Source organism: Ranitomeya variabilis, chromosome 3 (assembly GCF_051348905.1).
Source record: "Ranitomeya variabilis isolate aRanVar5 chromosome 3, aRanVar5.hap1, whole genome shotgun sequence".
NCBI lineage: Eukaryota > Metazoa > Chordata > Amphibia > Anura > Dendrobatidae > Ranitomeya > Ranitomeya variabilis.
This window is the reverse complement of record NC_135234.1, coordinates 475,080,975-475,098,019: the sequence shown is the minus strand read 5'-3', so window position 1 is coordinate 475,098,019 and position 17,045 is coordinate 475,080,975. Positions and strand designations below refer to the sequence as shown.

General features: G+C 44.4%; 1 protein-coding gene across 5 annotated transcripts in view; it reads left to right on the top strand.

The window, feature by feature from the left end:
• DMD (dystrophin) overlaps positions 1-17,045 on the top strand; it is a 3,762,639-nt gene that overhangs the window by 1,536,449 nt on the left and 2,209,145 nt on the right. For all 5 annotated transcript variants that reach the window (XM_077296691.1, XM_077296689.1, XM_077296692.1 and 2 more), the window contains one exon: positions 14,616-14,726. In XM_077296691.1, coding sequence (XP_077152806.1) covers positions 14,616-14,726 — 111 coding nt within the window. The remainder of the gene's footprint in view (positions 1-14,615; positions 14,727-17,045) is intronic.

Below are 17,045 nucleotides of genomic sequence, written 5' to 3'. Positions count from 1 at the left end.
TCCACAGCATCAGGGGACCAATCAGCAACATCAGCACTCTTCTTAGTCAAATCGGTCAATGGCTTAGCAATATCCGAAAAACCAGCAATAAATCGACGATAAAAGTTAGCAAAGCCCAAAAATTTCTGAAGACTCTTAAGAGAAGAGGGCTGCGTCCAATCACAAATAGCTTGAACCTTGACAGGATCCATTTCAATGGAAGAGGGGGAAAAAATATATCCCAAAAAGGAAATCCTCTGTACCCCAAAAACACACTTAGAACCCTTCACACACAAAGAATTAGACCGCAAAACCTGAAAAACCCTCCTGACTTGCTGGACATGAGAGTCCCAGTCATCCGAAAAAATCAGAATATCATCCAGATACACAATCATAAATTTATCCAAATAATCGCGAAAAATATCATGCATAAAGGACTGGAAAACTGACGGAGCATTTGAAAGACCAAAAGGCATCACTAAATACTCAAAGTGGCCCTCGGGCGTATTAAATGCGGTTTTCCACTCATCCCCCTGCCTGATTCGCACCAAATTATACGCCCCACGAAGGTCAATCTTAGAGAACCACTTGGCCCCTTTTATGCGAGCAAACAAATCAGTCAGCAACGGCAATGGGTATTGATATTTAACAGTGATTTTATTCAAAAGCCGATAATCAATACATGGTCTCAAAGAGCCGTCTTTTTTTGACACGAAGAAAAAACCGGCTCCTAAGGGAGATGACGATGGACGAATATGTCCCTTTTCCAAGGACTCCTTTATATATTCACGCATAGCAGCATGTTCAGGCACAGACAGATTAAATAAACGACCCTTTGGGTATTTACTACCCGGGATTAAATCTATGGCACAATCGCACTCTCGGTGCGGAGGTAACGAATCAAGCTTGGATTCTTCAAAGACGTCACGATAGTCAGACAGGAACTCAGGAATTTCAGAGGGAATAGATGATGAAATGGAAACCACAGGTACATCCCCATGAGCCCCCTTACATCCCCAGCTCAACACAGACATAGCTTTCCAGTCGAGGACTGGGTTGTGAGATTGCAGCCAAGGCAATCCTAGCACCAAATCATCATGTAGATTATACAGCACCAGAAAGCGAATAATCTCCTGGTGATCCGGATTAATACGCATAGTTACTTGTGTCCAGTATTGTGGTTTATTATTAGCCAATGGGGTGGAGTCAATCCCCTTCAGAGGAATAGGAGTCTCCAAAGGCTCTAAATCATACCCACAGCGTTTGGCAAAGGACCAATCCATAAGACTCAAAGCGGCGCCAGAGTCGACATAGGCGTCCGTGGTAATAGATGACAAAGAGCAAATCAGGGTCACAGATAGAATAAACTTAGACGGTAAGGTGCAAATGGAAACAGATTTACCAAGCTTTTTAGTGCGCTTAGAGCATGCTGATATAACATGAGTAGAATCACCACAATAGAAACACAACCCATTTTTCCGTCTAAAATTCTGCCGCTCGCTTCGGGACAGAATTCTATCACACTGCATACTCTCTGGCGATTTCTCAGTGGACACCGCCAGATGGTGCACTGGTTTGCGCTCCCGCAAACGCCTATCGATCTGAATAGCCATTGTCATGGACTCATTCAGACCCGCAGGCACAGGGAACCCCACCATAACATCCTTAATGGCATCAGAGAGACCCTCTCTGAAAGTCGCCGCCAGGGCGCACTCATTCCACTGAGTAAGCACAGACCATTTACGGAATCTTTGGCAGTAAATTTCCGCTTCATCTTGCCCCTGAGATAGGGACATCAAAGTTTTTTCTGCCTGAAGCTCCAAATGAGGTTCGTCATAAAGCAACCCCAAGGCCAGAAAAAACGCATCCACATTGAGCAACGCAGGATCCCCTGGTGTCAATGAAAAAGCCCAGTCTTGAGGGTCGCCCCGGAGCAAGGAAATCACAATCCTGACCTGCTGTGCAGGATCTCCGGCAGAGCGAGATTTCAGGGACAAAAATAATTTGCAATTATTTCGAAAATTCTGAAACCCAGATCTATTCCCCGAGAAAAATTCCGGCAAAGGAATTCTCGGCTCAGATACAGGTGCATGACAAACAAAATCTTGCAAATTTTGTACCTTCGTGGCGAGATTATTCAAACCTGCAGTTACACTCTGAAGATCCATTGCAAACAGGTGAACACAGAGCCATTCAAAGGAGAGAAAAAAAAAAAAAAAAAAAATATTTCAGCAGACTACTTATTTCTCTCCTTTCTCAGCCAAGGATTTTAACCCTTTAGTGGGCCGGTCAAACTGTCATGATCTCAATGGCAAGAGATCATAGCATCAGCATATATAGGAACTAGCTCTTGGAAGATGGAAACTGAGCTGACCATGAACTAAACCTAACGCACAACTAGCAGTGGCCGGGTAGCATGCCTACGTTGATTCTAGATGCCCAGCACCAGCCGGAGGACTAAATAAAGCTAGCAGAGGAAAATATTAGTCCTAGCTCACCTCTAGAGAAATACCCCGAAAGGAGACAGAGGCCCCCCACATGTATTGGCGGTGAATCAAGATGAAATAACAAACGTAGTATGAAAATAGGTTTAGCAAATTTGAGGTCCACTTACTACATAGCAGAAGACAGAAAGGACACTTTCATGGTCAGCTAAAAACCCTATCAAAACACCATCCAGAAATTACTTTAAAACTCTGGCATTAACTCATAACACCAGAGTGGCAATTCCTGTTCACAAGAGCTTTCCAGACACAGTAACGAAACTACAGCTGTGAACTGGAACAAAAAAGCAAAAACAAACATGGACAAGAGTCCAACTTATCTAGTAGTTGTCTAGGAGCAGGAACAAGCACAGAGAGGCTTCTGATAACATTGCTGACCGGCAAGCAACTAACAGAGCAGCAAGGTTATATAGCGACTCCCACATCTTGATGGGAACAGGTGAACAGAGAAGATGAAGACACCAGTTCAATTCCACCAGTAGCCACCGGGGGAGCCCAGAATCCAAATTCACAACAAGGGACCATCTGGCCTGGCGAGAGTTTAGCCAGTGGGCAGTTTGCAAATACACCAAATTTTTGTGGTCGGTGAAAACTTGGAAGGGAAAATGAGCCCCCTCCAGGAGATGCCTCCACTCTGAAAAGGCCAACTTCATGGATAGTAACTCCCTATCCCTGATGAAATAATTCCTCTCTGCCGGTGTGAAGGTCTTGGAGAAGAAGAAGCAAGGATGCTTCCGACCTTGAGCATCCTTCTGGGAGAGGACGGCTCCAGCACCGACGGAAGAGGCATCCACCTCCATGATAAATGGTTTGTCAACATCGGGGCGATGTAAAATGGGAGCGCCAGCGAAGTGTGACTTGACAGAGAGGAAGGCCTTGGAGACCTCCTCCGACCACAATTTGGGATTAGCTCCCTTCTTGGTGAGGGCAACCAGAGGAGCTAACAAAGATGAGAAGTGGGGAATGAACTGGTGATAATAGTTGATGAACCCCATAAAGTGCTGCTTTGAGAGAACGTGGTTCCTGCCAGTCCATCACAGCCTGCAGCTTGGCAGGATCCATAGCTAATCCTTGGGCCGAGATGATATAGCCCAGTAAAAGCAAAGACTCCCACTCAAACACACACTTCTCGAACTTGGCATAGAGGGAGTTTGCCCGTAGGAGGTCGAAGACTTTGCAAACATCTCTCCGGTGGGAGTCTATATCTGGAGAGTAGATGAGAATATCATCCAGGTAGACTGCAACCGAGGTGGAGAGCATATCCCGGAAGATATCATTCTTGGAAAGTCTTGGAAAACGGCTGGGGCATTACAGGTATTCATAGTGCCCATCCCTGGTGTTAAAAGCCGTCTTCCATTCGTCCCCCTCACAGATGCGAATCAGGTTGTAAGCACCCCGCAGATCTAGTGTAGTAAACACCCTTGCTCCCCAAAGCCTATCAAAAAGCTTGGATATCAGGGGCAATGGGTGCTTGTTCTTAATGGTGATGGCGTTAAGACCCCTGTAATCTATGCATGGACGTAACTCTCCATTCTTCTTCTGCATAAAAAAAACCCAAGCCCCTGCAGGTGACACTGACTTCCTAATGAATCCTCTTGCCAGATTCTCCTGGATGTAATGAGACATTGTCTCCATCTCTGGGAGAGACAATGGGTAGACCCGACCCCGGAGAGGCTCAGCACCAGGCAAGAGGTCAATAGGACAATCATAGGGGCAGTGAGGCGAAAGGGTCTCTACAGCTCTTTTGGAGAACAAATCCGCATAATGCCAATATTGCTTGGGGAGAGAGGAAAGATCTGCGGGTACCTCAGTAGTAGCAACCTGAATGTATTCCCTCTGACATCTACCCCCACAAGATTCACTCCATCCCAAAATTCTGCCTGTGGACCACTCAATATGAGCGGAGTGGTACTGTAGCCAAGGTATACCTAACAGGACCTCATCAATTCCCTCAGGAATGACGAGCAGATATATATTCTCCTGATGAGATGGTGACATAGATAGAGTAAATGGGATGGTCTGGTGTGTTATCTGTGAGGGCAGTGTCAACCCATTCACCACTAGTACGGTCACTGGTTTGGCGAGCATCACCAGGGGTATTGAGTGTTGTTGGGCGAAAGCTGATGACAAAAAATGATCCTCCGCCCCGGAATCCATGCAAAGCTCTACGGAATGAGTGGATGAGCCTATGGTAATTGTCCCCTTAAAGGACAGTTTGGAGGCAAACATCGCCGTGTCTAGTGTACCTCCACCCACTACCACTAGATGATGACATTTCCCCGACCGCTGGGGACATCTGGTGGCAAGATGTCCTGACTGCCGGCAGACATGACAGACCTTGAGTGCATGAGCGGTCCGGGACTTAGATCCCGCTCATGACACCTCCATGGCATCATGTGACTTGGGCGCCTGGACTGGAAATTCCAAAGGTTTGGCGAAGTTGGGAGCCAGCCAAAACCTTTGCCTGCACTGGGCTCGCTCTAATCTCTGCTCATTAAAACGGAGGTCAATGCAAGTGGATACAGCTATTAGCTCCTCCAGTGTAGCCTCCCTAGTGGCCAAAGCATCCTTCACATAGACAGCCAGCCTGCTCCAAAATACAGAGGTGGTAGGCAAAATAAATGGTTAATATTGATGGTGATGTTCACATTCATATGTGACATCCCTCAGGGATGAGGGCTTTATCTGACCACTCCATCTCAGATGCTAATGTCAGGAAGTGGACAGCAAAATGGCTGACCATAGACAAGCCCTGAGTCAATGTCAACAGTTGGAGTGCCGCATCATGGATGACTCGAGGTCCCAAAAAGACCTGTTTCAGAGTGCTCAAGAACAGCGGAGCACTCTGCACCACATGATCACCACACTCCCACAGCGGTGTAGCCCACTCCAACACCCTGTCCGACAGAAGAGATATAGTGAATCCCACCTTTGCCCGCTCTGTGAGAAAACGTGCAGCCAAGAGTTCGAGAGTTCGAGGTGTATTGCGCACTGGCTCACGAAACCCCTACAAGATGCGCTATCACCAGAGTATTTATCTGGCAGCAGGAGGCGAGATAAGGTCGGAACAAGGGTGGCAGTGGAAAAACTTGCTGCAGCCATGCGTGCAGCCTGAACAGCTATGGCGGAAACATCCACAGCTGAGGTTGTGCGCTTGAGAGCCGCCAACCTGCCCTCCAGCTGCTGGATGTACCGCAGCAGTTGCTGTTCTTCTGCCATTACTAGCCAGATCCTGGCGCTAGTATACTGTTAGGGCTAGCGGAGCGCACCAAGTAATATGGTAATAGATATGAGGTGCGTTCGCAGCCTGGGGTCCACCGTGAAGAGATACCTGCTGCAAGTAATGGCAGACGGACACTGAGCTCACACATGGATTAAACTACACCCCGTGTGAAATGAAAGCGAGCTCTGTTGCCTCACAGAGTCACGCTGTACACAGGGAATAAAACCCTAACTAAAAGTTATGCTTGCTCTTTAACTCTTCTGTGCTAACCGCACACATGAAGGAACCAGATGCTAAGCCAAGGCTAATTGCCCCCACTGACGCTAGCTGCCTGCCTGAGTTTTACAGCCCCAAGGCTAAACAGACTCACACCACTTATATACAGTGTGGCAGAGTATCCACTCCCTTGGGCATGCTCAGGAGGAGAAAAGCAGGACTTAGTTCCTGGAGTGCCTGCTCGCCGCTGAACAGTTATGGTTATAATGGCTGGACCTGGAAGGGCAGCAGTAACCAAACATGCAGTATCTGTCTGAACCATGCGCTGGGACTGATGTCTCTGCTGAGCAGGCTCCACTGTGGCTGGAGAAGAATGGGAGACCGCAGCGGACATGGCTTGAGATTCCCCCCGTGCAGTGGCAGGAACTCGAAGCCTAACATTTATAGTATGCAAATCTTGCAGCCATTTTTAAGCTGAATTATAATCTTGAAAGATTTTCTCATCTTCCAAGGATGGCACATATATATATATATATATATATATATATACACACACACAGTATATATATATATATACACAAACCATGTAATATATACTGTATATATGTCATCCTTGGAAGATGAGAACATCTGTCAAGATTCTAATTCAGCTTAAAAATGGCTGCAAAATTCAATCTGCACACAATTTATTTGATGTAAATGAAACTATCAACGATTGCTGTTAAAGATCTGACCCCAAGCTTATTCTATGGATGAATCAGGAGAGGTTTAAAAACTATTAAAAATTCATTCTCATCTAGCCACTCACCTGTCGCTGTCATCATTGCTCTCTACTGGTCTTCCTTCCCCATTCCGCTCCAGCGCCTTTTCTTCACTTTTTGCCAACACTTCAAACTCCACACTTTACATAAGAAAGCAGTTTTTTAAATTGTGAAAACTAGATATCTTTGATCCCGTATTTGTCCATCAGAAAACCAGGTTTGCCAACTTGACTTTTTATTTTTTCTAAACAGATTATCACAGACAGACAATATTTTTAACCCCTTTCTGCCATTGGACGGAATAGTACGTCCAATGGCAGATCCCCTGCTTTGATGAGGGCTCCGGTGGTGAGCCCGCATCAAAGCCGGGACATTTCAGCTGTTTTGTAAAGCTGACATGTGTCCACAATAGCAGCGAGTGGAATCGCCATCCACCCGTCGATATTAACTGGTTAAATGCCACTGTCAAACGCTGACAGTGGCACTTAACAAGCGCTTTCGGCCATCTGGCCAGAAATGCGCTCACTGGTGACCCCGTCATGTGATCGGGGGTCATCGTTGTGTTGGCATAACAACCAGAGGTCTCCTGAAGACCTCTATGGTTGTTGATGCCAGATTGCTGTGAGCGTCACCCTTTGGTCGGCACTCATAGCAATGGTGTAATTCTGCTACATAGTAGCAATCTGAGCATAGCTCCTATGTAGTAGAGCCGATCAGGCTATGCCAGCTTCCAGCCTCCCATGGAAGCTATTGAAGCATGGCAAAAGTAAAAAAAAGTTTTAAAAAATATGAAAAAAATAAAAAAATATAAAAATTCAAATCACCCCCCTTTCGCCCCATTCAAAATAAAACAATAAAAAAATCAAACCTACACATATTTGGTATTGCCGCTTTCAGAATCGCCCAATCCATCAATAAAAAAATAATTAACCTTATTGCTAAACAGCGTAGCGTGAAAAAAATTCCAAACGCCAGTATTATTTTTTTTTGTCAGCGCGACATTGCATTAAAATGTATCTGCACCAAAATGGTATCATTAAAATTGTCAGCTTGGCATGCAAAAAATAAGCCCTCACTCAACCCCAAATCACGAAAAATGGAGACGCTATGGGACTTAGAAAATTGCACATTTTCTTTTTTTTTTATAGCAATGTGTGGAAATTTTTTTCACCACTTAGATAAAAAAGAACCTAGACATGTTTAGTGTGTAAAAACTTGTAATTACATGGAGAATCATGATGGCAGGTCAGTTTTAGCATTTAGTGAACCTAGCAAAAAAGCCAAACAAAAAATAAGTGTGGTATTGCACTTTTTTGCAATTTCACCGCACTTGGAATTTGTTTTCCATTTTCTAGTACACGTCATGGTAAAGCCAATGGTGTTGTTCAAAAGTAAAACTCACCCCACGAAACATATGCCCTCACATGGGCATATCAACTGAAAAATAAAAAAGTTATGGCTCTGGGAAGGAGGGGATCGAAAAACAAAAACGCAAAACCAAAAAAAGCTCCTTTGTTAAGGACACATTGGAAACCCATATTAAATCATCATGATAATAAGTGATCCATGTCTACAGCCCATTATTCTGATATGAAACATCAATTGGATTCACTTTCCCCAGCTTCAAATAAATCATAGACACATAGACATAATTTTTTTAAGGACAGGGCAAAAAAGTGCCCTATTTATACACCCTGGAATAAATGTCAGCAAAGCCAAACTTGGAGGTGCCACACAGTAGTATCCCAAACCTTATAGCTAAGTATCAAATACCGGGCACACTCAGGGATTTTTGGTGCAAAAATCTAAATTTAATACGTACAGTAGCCACTAGTTACAAACGTTTTGGTCGTGATAGACATTCATCAGTGTACTAGGGTTAATTTTTAGATGCTAATGTGAGTAGAACACAAACAGACACCTCCTTGTCTTACGGTGGACACCGTGACATATGATACTTGGCACATACCTCGTTTGGGTCACAGTATACCTGATTGCAGGTCACTGACCACCCACGCTCTGGGCTACACCCTTTATCTGATGTTTGGCTACTGTTTGTGTTCTACTCACACTAGCATCTAAACATTAACCCTAGTACACTGATGAAGGTCTATCATGACCGAAATGTTTGTAACTAGTGGCTACTGTATGCAGGGCTGCCACTAGGAATTTCAGGGCCCCATACTGTCAAAATTTTGGGGCCCCCTTGAAACTCTGCCCAGGCTCCACCCCCAATTCCACCTCCACCCCTCGAACCTTCCACAGTTCCTCTGGCCTCTCTTGGAAAAGCTCCACTTCTGGTGAATATTGGTCTGCACTTGGACCGTGGTGCATGGACCGGCCGCGGGTCTCCAGATCTGAAATTTGTAGCCTCACAGCATGTATGAGGATGCTGGTCAGGAGATTGGCGCCCAGTCCGTGCACTGCTGTGGGTGCACAGACCGACAGCCCCCTTTCAAAAATTACACTGTCATAATAATAAAGATGTTTCTGATCATATATACCAACTTGCTTCAGTAATTCCCCACCCCCCTTCCAAACCCCAAGCAAAACTTATTAGTTACTGGATGATCCCGAGATGCTGTCTGATGTTATAGTTGGGCATTTGGTTTTGTAGCAGCTCAGGATCATCCAGCATCTTATACATTCCACTAGCCTCCCCCTGGACTCTGTTGGATGCGACCCCCAGTCCCCTCTAGTCTCCCCCTGGACCCTGTTGGATGCGGCCCCAGTCCCCACTAGCCTCCCCCTGGATCCTGTTGGATGCGACCCCCAGTCCCCTCTAGTCTCCCCCTGGACCCTGTTGGATGCGGCCCCAGTCCCCACTAGCCTCCCCCTGAACCCTGTTGGATGTGGCCCCAGTCCCCACTAGCCTCCCCCTGGACCCCGTTGGATGCAGCCCCAGTCCCCACTTGCCTCCCCCTGAACCCTGTTAGATGCGGCCCCAGTCCCCACTAGTCTCCCCCTAGACCCTGTTGGATGCAGCCCCCAGTCCCCACTAGTCTCCCCCTGGACCCTGTTGGATGCGGCCCCAGTCCCCACTAGTCTCCCCCTGGACCCTGTTGGATGCGGCCCCAGTACCCACTAGCCTCCCCCTGGACCCTGATGGATGCAGCCCCAGTCCCCACTAGTCTCCCCCTAGACCCTGTTGGATGTAGCCCCCAGTCCCCACTAGTCTCCCCCTACACCCTGTTGGATGCGGCCCCCAGTCTCCACTAGTCTCCCCCTGGACCCTGTTGGATGCAGCCCCAGTCCCCACTAGCCTCCCCTGGACCCTGTTGGATGCAGGCTCCCAGTCACCACTCACTTTCCCTCATCAGCCACATGATACCAGTACAGACACAGCCACTGTGAGCCACCTGAAGCCTCTTTTCACTAGAGAGACTCACCCTGCTCGTCCGCCCTTCCCCTTATCTGCCCTCCACCTGCTCGTCCGTCATCTGCCCCCCAGTCAGAAGAACAGAATGGCAGAAGTGAAGAACTCCAAGACCACCCAACCTGAAACAGCGAGAAGGGGTTATATCACAGTGCCCACCTTATGGGGTCACACAGGGGAGAATGAGATACAGCTAAGCACATGGGATTGTACGGGAGAGGATTAGATGCACAGCTCAGCAGACACTATCACACAGGATAGGATTAGATACATCTCAGCAGACAGTATCACACAGGATAGGATTAGATACACAGCTCAGTAGTCAGTATCACACAGGATAGGATTAGATACATCTCAGCAGACACTATCACACAGGATAGGATTAGATACATCTCAGCAGACAGTATCACACAGGATAGGATTAGATACACTGCTCAGCAGTCAGTATCACACAGGATAGGATTAGATACATCTCAGCAGACGGGATCACACAGGATAGGATTAGATACACAGCTCAGCAGTCAGTATCACACACGATAGGATTAGATACACGGCTCAGCAGACAGTATCACACAGGATAGGATTAGATACACGGCTCAGCAGACAGTATCACACAGGATAGGATTAGATACATGGCTCAGCAGACAGTATCACACAGGATAGGATTAGATACACGGCTCAGTAGTCAGTATCACACAGGAGAGGATTAGATACATGGCTCAGCAGATAGTATCACACAGTATAAGATTAGATACATGGCTCAGCAGTCAGTATCACACAGGATAGGATTAGATACACAGCTCAGCAGACAGTATCACACAGGATAGGATTAGATACACAGCTCAGCTGACAGTATCACACAGAAGAGGATTAGATACACGGCTCAGCTGACAGTATCACACAGGAGAGGATTAGATACACAGCTCAGCAGATGGGATCATACAGGATAGTAATAGATACACTGCTCAGCAGACATCACACAGGATAGGATTAGATACACTGCTCAGCAGACAGTATCACACAGGATAGGATTAGATACACGGCTCAGCAGACAGAAACACATAGGATTAGATGCACGGCTCAGTAGTCAGTATCACACAGGATAGGATTAGATACACAGATCAGCAGATGGTATCACACAGGATAGGATTAGGTACACGGCTCAGCAGTCAGTATCACACAGGAGAGGATTAGATGCAACTCAGCAGATGGGATCACTGGAGAGACTCACCCTGCTCGTCCGTCATCTGCAGTCTGCCCCCGCGTGACACACAGCACCTGCTCTCTCTGCTCCGGGTTGAGGAAATGGAGCAGTGTGTGACGTCAGGCAGGACCATGATGCACCTGGGCTGGCCACAGCTTTTAAAGGTACAGTGCCATTTTCCTTTCGCCGGAGGCATTAACAGCACTGTAGGTGTACATTTAAAACACTACAGTGCTGTTATGCATAGGGGTGGGAATCCTTGAACAAAACGTCCAGGGGCCTGATGAGGAGAAGCAAATAGGAGGGGGGCCCGAGCTGCCAGCATGTTCGGGCCCCCCTTTTTGCTCCTCATCACCGGGCCCCATACAGTAGTAACGGCTGTAATGCCCTGATGGCGGCCCTGACTGTATGTATTAAATTTTGATTTTTGCACCAAAAATCCCTGAGTGTGCCCAGTATTTGATACCTATTTTTACACCCTGTCCTGGAATTTTTGGATGGTTGGCAACTTTGCAACAATCATTTTGAGAGCATGGTAACTGTGTAACCTGTGAGTAAGGCAGCACTAACAAGTGTGTGTGGGAGAACTTGCCATAAAAATGCCATATACTGTATCTATGCCATTGACATCAGTGTCATGATGCATTCAGTAAACTTATATACAATACAAACAATATATGAAAAATAAATATTTTATATTTAAGGGAAAATTGGAAAAAAAATGCAAAAAAAATGTAATTATGGCTGAAAGAATGAGTAAAATTGAAAAAATAAAAGATGTTCTGTATCTTTTAAGGCCCAAACTGGTCATGGTCTAAAAAGATCGATACTACAAACGCAGCAACTTTTCTTTAAAAAGAATATATATCCACAATGATGTGCATAGAAATAAGTCTGACATTTTATGCAGTGCTACAGGGAAGCATGTAATGAAATGCTAATTTAGTGGGTTTCTTATGCCATCATGTGGTGAGAATACAGAATTGCATTCAATGATCAGTGAGTAACACTGAAAAGCCATAGGATGGATGGATGGATGGATGGATGGATAGATAGATAGATGGATAGATAGATAGATAGATAGATAGATAGATAGATAGATAGATAGATAGATAGATAGATAGATAGATAGATAGATAGATACTATAGATAGATAGATAGATAGATAGATAGATAGATAGATAGATAGATAGATAGATAGATAGATAGATAGATACTGTGCATAAACAGATAGATAGATACTGTGCATAAACAGATAGATAGATAGATAGATAGATAGATAGATAGATAGATAGATAGATGTTTGATAGATAGATAGATAGATAGATACTGTACATAGATAAATACTGTACATAGATAGATATATACTGTACATAAACAGATAGATAGATAGATAGATAGATAGATAGATAGATAGATAGATGGATAGATAGATAGATACTGTAGATAGATAGAGAGATAGAGAGATAGATAGATAGATAGATAGATAGATAGATAGATAGATAGATAGATAGATAGATAGATGACTATATAGATAGATACTGTACATAAACAGATAGATAGATAGATAGATAGATAGATAGATAGATACTGTACATAAATAGATAGATAGATAGATAGATAGATAGATAGATAGATAGATAGATAGATAGATAGATAGAATAGTAATACAAACATTTTATGTCACTATTTTGGAAACATTGAAGTAAATTGACGATATTTCAGATCATGTTTTCATTTTTTTAATCATAGATTAGAGAAACATGAATGAAGAAAAAAAATTATACAGAAATGCGCATATTTATCCAACTACTTATGCCAACATTCTGGCGTAATTTTCACCCAAAAATATCTTTCATGGCCATAGTTATCATGTGTATTAGACACTTTCTACACATTGTCTGACAAGGTGGCATGGTTTGAATACATAGGAGCATGGTCTAATATGCAACATGATGTATTAAAAAATCATCATTTTGGTGCAAATTTCTAGTACAAAGAAAGGTAATAGATGGTGTAAATTTAGATTACAGAGTCTTATTATAAGCAACACTTTTCAAACAGCAGGAACCACAATGACAAATCTGAATCATTTTAACACTGTGTAGTCATATGCCCTGATTCATTAGGACGGGCAATTTTCTTGCAGGTCTGGGGATGTGGTGGAGTCAGACGCTCCTGACTCCTGAAGAGGTGCACACTTCTCAATGAATCTGGAGCATCTGACAAGTAGCAGGAGCCTGCATGCACTACTCCAGTAACCGATTAGAGTAAGATTTCTAGCATAGGAGATGCCACATTATATCATGAATTACACAAGCTGCGACGTCATGCCCCTGTCCTGACCCAGCTCCGCTCATTTTGGCGAAGAAAGCAGAAACCTCAAAAGTCACCATATTTTTGTGCAACTAGTAATTGCACCAACATTTTATGACTTTTCAATAGTGTTGAGCGATACCTTCCGATACTTGAAAGTATCGGTATCGGATAGTATCGGCCGATACCTGAAAAATATCGAATATCGCCGATACCGATTCCCGATACCAATACAAGTCAATGGGACACAAGTATCGGAAGCTATCCTGGATGGTTCCCAGGGTCTGAAGGAGAGGAAACTCTCCTTCAGGCCCTGGGATCCATATTCATGTAAAAAATAAAGAATTAAAATAAAAAATATGGATATACTCATCCGTCCGGCGGCCCCTGGACCTTACCGATTGTAACCGGCAACCTGCGTTCCTAAGAATGAGGAGTTTATTACCCTCGATGACGTCGCGGCTTGTGATTGGTCGTGTGCCGCTCATGTGACCGCTCACGCGACCAATCACAAGCCGCGACATCATCGAGAGTCCTAAACTCCTCATTCTTAGGAACGGAGGCTGCTGGTTACAATCGGTAAGGTCCAGGGGCCGCCGGACGGGTGAGTATATCCATATTTTTTATTTTAATTCTTTATTTTTTACATGAATATGGTTCCCATGGCCTGAAGGAGAGTCTCCTCTCCTCCAGACCCTGGGTACCATACACTGGGAACTTCCGATTCCGATACCACAAAAATATCGGAACTCGGTATCGGAATTCCGATACCGCAAGTATCGGCCGATACCCGATACTTGCGGTATCGGAATGCTCAACACTACTTTTCAAAGTAACTTACAACAGAACTTTTGAGAAATTGCACTGATAAATCCGGGTCTAAGACCGCATTGACTAAGAACTCCACAGCATTGACAAATCTGTATCATGGTGTTTGAAAAATGTGTTACATATGTATTATATTAGCGTATGTATCCTGCACAGTTTGATTTATGATTATATACAGTTTACAGTGTATATACTTTTTTTCATTTAGAAAATACAGTCTGATCTAATAAGCCATGAAATTAGTTTGGATGAAATGAAGAAGAGAAACCAAGGAAAAGAAATGTCTAAGAAGGTTCTTTTACAGATCGACATAGCACAGGTAATATTATTATCATTATTATGATTTATTTAGTAGCAAAAAACAAAATTAGTAATCATCACACATGTCATATGGGAATAGCTTTTGAAACACAGATTTGGCATCTTATGTAACGTGGTCAGCTGCAATATGAGGCAGCATTAGAGGAGCGCAGTGGCACTGAAGCAGCCTATGATCGGGTGCGAACAGGTTTCTCCACCAATCCTGGCAACCTTTAGAGCAGTACTGACAAGCATCAGTGGAAAGATCTTTTAAGCTATTTACATGTCCGGCTTCCACTGTTAGGGTACTGTCACACAGTGCAATTTTGATCGCTACGACGGTACGATTCGTGACGTTCTAGCGATATCCATACGATATCGCAGTGTCTGACACACAGCAGCGATCAGGGACCCTGCTGAGAATCGTACGTCGTAGCAGATCGTATGGAACTTTCTTTTGTCGCTTGATCACCCGCTGACATCGCTGGATCGTTGTGTGTGACACCGATCCAGCGATGTGTTTGCTTGTAACCAGGGTAAACATCGGGTAACTAAGCGCAGGGCCGCGCTTAGTAACCCGATGTTTACCCTGGTTACCAGCGTAAACGTAAAAAAAACAAACAGTACATACTCACATTCCGGTGTCTGTCCTCCGGCGTCTCAGCTTCTCTGCACTGTGAGCGCCTGCCGGCCGGAAAGCGAGGACAGCGGTGACGCGGTGACGTCACCGCTGTGCTTTCTGGCTATGGTGCTTACACAGTGGAGAGAGGCAGAACGCCGGGGGACAGACACTGGAATGTAAGTATGTACTGTTTGTTTTTTTTACGTTTACGCTGGTAACCAGGGTAAACATCGGGTTACTAAGCGCGGCCCTGCGCTTAGTAACCCGATGTTTACCCTGGTTACCCGGGGACTTCGGCATCGCTCCAGCACCGTGATTGCACAGTGTGACCGCAGTCTACGACGCTGGAGCGATAATCATACGACGCTGCGACGTCACGAATCGTGCCGTCGTAGCGATCAAAATTGCACTGTGTGACAGTACCCTTAGACTGCAGGGGTGGCAGGTAATCAAGGCAACAAATAGTACATAGAACAGTTGGGAATCTCTCTGATCAAGATAATGGAGTCATTTTTAACAATTAAATTTCAGTTTGTTTTTGTAAGTAGTTGGCAATTTCTCCCATGTTCTTACAGTTGTTGTTCTTTACAGTTGTAAAGCGTTGCGGAATATGTTGGCGCTATATAAATAAAAATTATTAATATTATATTATTATTACATGTGAATAACCCTTAAAGTACCAAATGATACACTACACACTAGAGTTGAGGAAAAAGAATTGCAAGAACCCTGGTCCAGCTGCCTTCTCACTAGTCCATAACTATTGCACCTACCTGCTGGCATCCCTCTCTTTATTGGTATGCCTGGCGTACAAATTACAAAAGGCACCATGAATGTCAAGGTAGGAGGAGGTTTTTATGGCTTTTGTCCAGTTGGCCAATGACTATTGACTTGGCTGCTAGACCAGGTTATTTACATTTTTCTACCTAACTCTACTATACACTATTCTATAAATAAGTGTACAATTCTCATTTTGTGCTGTGTTGGCATGGTAAATTAAAGGCACAATTATACTTGTACAACAGCTGTAAGTATTACTTATGAACAAAGTTGTCACTATTATATATGTAATCCACTGCTGGTTGTTGTGGAATTTAGCCATGTTTAGAAAATTTGTTTTGTCCCTGTGGATTGTAATAACAACTTTAGAGAAAGCATACTACCATGCTATTAATACATGGGAACTATGCAATCTCCTTTTATATGTATATTATTATGTTATCATATTCCCCAGCATTATACAGACATTATCATCACTGTCCCCATTGGGGCTCACAATCAAAATTCCTTATCACTATGTCTTTCGTGTAGGGGAGGAAACTGGAGAAAGCAGAAGAAACTACCACAAACACAGGGAGAACATTCAAACTCCTTGCAGATGTTGTCCTTGGTGGGATTTGAACCCAGGACTCCATTGCTGCAAAACAGTGCTAACCACTGAGCTAGAATGCTGCCCATTCTAATAGATAATATTTTGTAGACTAGATTATTGCTCACTTGACATCTTTGCCTGTATATTAACACTTTTGTATTAGATAAATACCATATATACTCGAGTATAAGCCGAGAATTTCAGCCCATTTTTTAGGCTGAAATTGCCCCTCTCAGCTTATACTCAAGTCATTCCCAGGGGTCGGCAGAGGAGGGGGAGCGACAGCTGTCTAATCATACTAACCTGCTCCTGGCGCGGTCCCTGCACATCCCTGGTTCTCCGGG